The sequence below is a fragment of the Myotis lucifugus genome, unplaced genomic scaffold (assembly GCF_000147115.1).
Source record: "Myotis lucifugus unplaced genomic scaffold, Myoluc2.0 scaffold_3, whole genome shotgun sequence".
NCBI lineage: Eukaryota > Metazoa > Chordata > Mammalia > Chiroptera > Vespertilionidae > Myotis > Myotis lucifugus.
Genome location: NW_005871051.1, coordinates 16,693,916 through 16,699,512, shown reverse-complemented (window position 1 = coordinate 16,699,512; position 5,597 = coordinate 16,693,916). Strand labels below are relative to the sequence as shown.

Below are 5,597 nucleotides of genomic sequence, written 5' to 3'. Positions count from 1 at the left end.
TTAATTCGTTATTTCACCTTCATATTGGTGGAATGTCCATGTACAGAATTTTAAGAACTTTGACTTTGAAGATATAAACCTATTGTTTTGTAGAATCTATTCTTAACAAGTCGACTGTCTTAGTGCTGCTCTTTTTTTTTTTTCTACCAGTTGCTTTTCAGATACTCCTTTTGTGTTTGGTCTTCATACTATGATATTCTTAGGCTTACAGGGATTCTTGATTCTGTGGCTTGGTATTTTTTATTGGCTTTGGAAAATTCTGAGCCATTATCATCCCTCCTCTTTCCTCTGGAACTCCACTTCCACATTAGAGCTCTTCATTGCATCTACCCTCTTATACTTAATTCATTCCTTCCCATTATTTATTGTGCTTCTGAATTTTTTTTTTATTTTTCTAGTCACTGATACTCTCTTAATCTGCATCTAAGCAGGAACCAGGGTAACTGCATCTAGAGGCAAACATTCATGGACTCTCAGGGTACTTCCCCTAAGACTCAACTAGCCACCTCTGTGTTTGACTCAGCCCAATTTATAAATTCCTAGAATAATTTGCTTGACCAGTTACAGTAGTTGAATCACGTGACCATCCTTTTGTGGCCAAGCGAAAGGAAGGGATCCTGTTATTGGTAACCCCACTATAACCAAATAGAATGGAGAGAAGTTGCGCAGAGAACTGGAGAGACAAAAATGTTTTACTACAGGACACAAGGAAGGAATAATAGATGAGATAGAATAGGAAAAAATATGCAGAATATGATTTCTGCTTTAGCAATGTCAAAACAGGTTACTATGAAACATCTGGTTTGTTCAGGGTCCTGGCAGAAAACAGGACACTCAAATGGGGTAATTAAGGACGCTGAATTAAGGGACTAAGGTCAAGTGTCATCAAGTTAAGGGTAATCAATATCAGATGAAGTCTGACAGGATTAGTAACAGCGGGAAGCCATTACCATCCTAGGCCTACAGGAGTAATGGGAGGGAGTAGTTACTAAATCTCAGAGTAGCTATAGATACAGGAAAGAGCTGCCTCACAGTTCTATTCTTTCGTAGAATAGTCTACCTGCAGCAAGGCTGCAAGGATAAGCAGGGGAAATAAACATCACAATTCCACTTTCTTCCCATCTGCCAAGTCTTCTACTGGTGCCTTCCAATTACAGAACCTAACTGGAAGCCAGAGAACAAGAGAACCATTGCTACAGCCCATATAGGGCAGGGAATCTCCTGGAGCACAGAGCTGGATGCTAAAGGTGATGTGTCTGGAGACTCCCTTTTCTGCGTATTGGTTCAGTGGCATAAAAGAACCCAAATGGCCCTGTCCAGGTAGCTCAGTTGTCTGGAGGGTCATCCCAGTGCCCCCAGGTTTTGAGTTTGGTCCCTAGTCAGGACACATGCAGGGGTTAATCAATAAATGCATGGGTGGGTGGAGCAGCAGGTCAATGTATCTCTCTCAAATCAATAAAATTAAATTTTAAAAAAGAGCCTAACATGATCTCAAGGTTTCAATTTAAATATAACCAAGGTTGTGTTCCCTGAAGAAACACTGCATCCTTCTCCAAACTCACCTGACTCAAGGTCACATGCAAGGGAAGCAAGAATGCCTTCAATGAGTCAATTGGGATAATTCTGTGGTGAGTCCACTTCCATCTCAATTGGTTAACCCATGAATCCTGGCTACGATGAAGAAAGCACCAAGTACTGATAGGATTAAGGCATATAATGTATCTTGTAGGATAGTGCATAACCTCATAGTGAGTTAACAGCTCCCAGCTGATCCAACTTTTAGCAAATATTAAGTCTAGTAAGCAAGCTATGGCTAGATGGGAGCACACATGGTAAAAAAATTTCTGAGTGTGAGCCAATTGCTGCAATTCCTTCACTTCTGTCAGTCTATACTGTGATTATCACAGGATTGGGCAAGATATGTTTTAAGTCCCTGAGTGACAATATTGGCAGACATCCTCTAGGCAAGCCAGTCCACACCCACAAGACACGGCTATCATTAAGATAAACTGCTTTCCTTTGCATGATGGAAGGAATCTGATGTAATCTCTTGGCTAAATGGTACCTATAGGAAATGGTGTCATATCAGAGCTTACCACTGGCCTCTTTGCAGTTTGCCACTCTGCAGAGGCAAGAGCCAGGTCATCCTGAATACGAGGAGGTCCACCTTTAATCTCATGCACAGGCTCAATCTCTGCAGTTGTGAATAGTTTTATTCATGGGCCTATTATAGTGGCTGGGTAAGATAGCTGACACCCACCGAATGGGTTATCTTATCTGGTTAGGGACAGCAATATCCAACATATGCTTTCTGGGGGACATCAATTCTGTACTCAAAGAATTCGACCCACCTATTTCTGCAACATCCTTGTCAAAATGTTTATTGTTCTTTCCACTAGTTGGCTAACCCATTAACCATTGCCCACAAATGATCAAATCAATCAATCCATCAAGCCTTCTCTCTCTTCATGGTCTAATAAGCTTGGCACAGCACAGGGTGTTACTTTGATAGTCTATGCCCAGTCAGTGCTGAATGAAGGGATAAATCTGTGCATAGGCCTTACAGAGCATTTAAGAGGTGGAATAAAGGTGATGAAGAAAGGTTAATCATAATCCTAACTATTCACAACTTTGAAAAACCTACAAGCAAATTTTTCTTTACTAGTGTGACCATCTACAGCAAATTGAATAACTCATTCCTGGGAATCCTTGTGTGCAAACTGAAAAATGGAGAATATGTGTGATTTGCAAAATTTGTTGTGAAATTCAAATTGTTTCCCTGTTTTCTGAAGATGCTGATACAATGGTCAGACAAAACACCAAAAGAGGAAGTATGTGTCCATCATACCTTTAAAGATTTAAAATTATGTTATATATCACTGACTGCTGAAAAATTAGATGGGTTTTAATTTCCAAGTCTTTTTTTTTTGAGAAAGCAAAATTAATACAATGTAAACCAGAATGTCGAATTAATAAAATGAACAACCAAAGTAATTTTGTTATATAAATTAACCCATTTATTATAGGCTCGCAATGTTTCAAACTGTGGAGCTTCTACTGGTCTTTCAATTCCTTCAGTCTTCTGATGGCTGACTTTACTGTGACGGCAGAAGTGGTGCTGGAAAGAAAAACAAATTTGGTACCACCATAATGAACTATGTTAACATGTGAAATGGCGAATGAGACATGTTCATGAAAACTGCCTCATTTTTACAGTACAATCTTGATGGCATCCTTTAAGAGTCATGTCTCCAGGCTCTTGTAGAATGAGACAGGCAACGGAGCATAAAAAGATTAACACAGAAGAATGATTGCAAGAGACTGACCTAAACTTATTAAAAATGGCACAATAAATAAGAGGTATCAAGAAAATGTTTGCCCTAACTGGTTTTCCCAGTGGTTAGAGCTTCAGCCAGTGGACTGAAGGGTGGCAGGTTCAATTTTGGTCAAGGCCCGTGCAGGAGGCAACCAATTGCTGTGTCTCTCTCATGAAATGTTTCTCTCTCTGAAAATTAGTGGAGAAATATCTTCAGGTGAGGATTACAAACAAAACAAACAAGAAAGAAAACAAACTAAATTTAGAGCAAGCTAAATTTACATTTTGGAAAGACAGCTCTTAAAAACACATACCCCACCCCGTATCACAGGTGCATGAATGCTAATTCATTTCACTAACACAACCAAAAGCACACCCCTCCCCCTTCAGCCCTCATAAAACCCCACAAGGCGCTTATGGGTATATCCATTATAATTATCTCAACATTTTCCAATTTTACAGCGCTTCGGTTTTAAACTTAAAAATTCAATTTTCAACCACACTAGCCAAATCATTTTATATAGAGGCGGCTAGTATATTGGACAACACAAGTGAAGACAGTGGCTAAAGAACACCTCAGCCTTCAGGGTCATCAAAAAATTCCAAGTTTAGACCCCTTCAGAGTCAGACAAGAAATGAATCAACTTAAGAGCCCACGCAATCAAACAGTTCATCTCAGCAGTATCACCTGGCCCTCGTCAGGATCACAAGGCCAACCGACACAAAGGGGTGGCGGTCCGGACGCCCTCAAGTTCCCATACACAGTAATGAGGTAAGTGACCCCTTAGGAGTCCCACTAATGGACCTGGTACAATATGATAGTGCTCATAACAACCACCCTTAGGGCTTTAAAATCAAATGAGCCAGACTGGATTCTTTTCTCCAGTTTTCTTTCTATTCTTTAAATAACTCAAAGCAAACCACAACTCAAAAGAGTCCTGGGAAAACACACAAAAGCATCCTTACTTTCTCACTCTGTCTTGCCAAGAGTCAAAACCAGCCCACAGCGTTCAGCTGGGACTACCACTGGCCCACACTTGCAAAGACCACAAGGAAACGGACTCACTTGTAAGTCCAGGCACCACCAGCGACGGTTTTCATGCAGGAACCACAGTGCCAGATCCCCACGGCTCGCCTCTTCATCTTGGTCTGTAACAGACAACCAATTTTCCCTGTGAGCCAAATAAAACGTTTCTCTTACCAACACCCAGGGGCCTAACTTACACTGGAAAACGGAAGTTGTGTGTTTAGGGGGATATGTGTTTCCAATACCTGTAAGTTCTCTCATGCAAAATGTGCATCCATCGCGGTGACACTGCCAGATGCGACCACCCCCAACAACAAGGGCTGCTGTCACCAAGTACTTGTGCAGACATGAAAATATTAAATGAAAACCTCTACAACTGCCGTTGACGAGACCAACGGAACCACTTCCACAAAGCAGGTTTCGCTTAGGCTGGGACTGTCACAATTTTTTACCCTTTAGTCCCCAAGTGGTTTACTCTAAGTGAAAAACGTGTTACAAACTGTGTATTAGCAACAATACTCGACCATCTTATGACTGGTCACCCAGTGTGCACAGCTCTCCCTGTTCAGCAACCGGGAACCTGGGTGTATCAACCTCGGGCCCCACTGGGAAGGCCGCCTTCGCTCCCTCCCCCCGCCGGGGAACATCGTACTTTGCCACAGAAGGAGCAGGTGTACTTGGCGTGCTGGCTGATTTCAATTTTCTTCACCATTTTCCTGAGGGAGGCGCCATAACGCGTCCCGTATTTACCGACGATTCCGACCTTCTTGGTGCGTTTAGCCTGTTGAGAGTTAAGAAACCTGCGATATTAAGACCCAGGAACGGAAAGCCTACCCTTCCTCCCCCAGGTCCCTGCCCCTCCGAAACCGTTCCTCCACCCAGCCAGCCCCTGCCTGTGACCTGGCTCCCCCTGCTCCACCCCGGGGCAGCCGGGGCCCAGGGTGAGCGCGGCACTGCGAGGGCTCCCCCCGAACCCGGCCCGGCCCAGCCGCCCCGCCCCTCCGCCGCAGCCGGCGTCCCAGAGGAGCGGCGAGGGCACAGCGGCCGAGGACACAGAGCAGGGCAGGCGAGCAGAGGTGGGTTACGGCGAAGAAACCGACAGAAGAACAGATGCGGGTGGATAGACACCTAGGCCTCACCGGGACCGACACTCACCATGTCGCCGCGAACTAGGTCGGACGCCGAGAGGAAGGAGCGCAGTGCGCAGGCGCGGTTTTAGGCAGACGAACGGAAGTGGTGCGTGTGAGGCCCAGC

General features: G+C 44.0%; 1 protein-coding gene across 1 annotated transcript; it reads right to left on the bottom strand.

Annotated features, from left to right (window-relative positions):
• Positions 1 to 2,994: 2,994 nt before the first annotated feature.
• RPL37A (ribosomal protein L37a) lies at positions 2,995 to 5,597 on the bottom strand. Its single transcript, XM_006082498.3, has 4 exons — positions 5,499 to 5,597; positions 4,996 to 5,124; positions 4,383 to 4,465; positions 2,995 to 3,118 (listed from the first exon to the last, which is right to left on the bottom strand). The coding sequence occupies exons 1-4, from the start codon at positions 5,499 to 5,501 to the stop codon at positions 3,055 to 3,057; spliced, it is 279 nt and encodes a 92-aa protein (XP_006082560.1). The 5' UTR covers positions 5,502 to 5,597; the 3' UTR covers positions 2,995 to 3,054.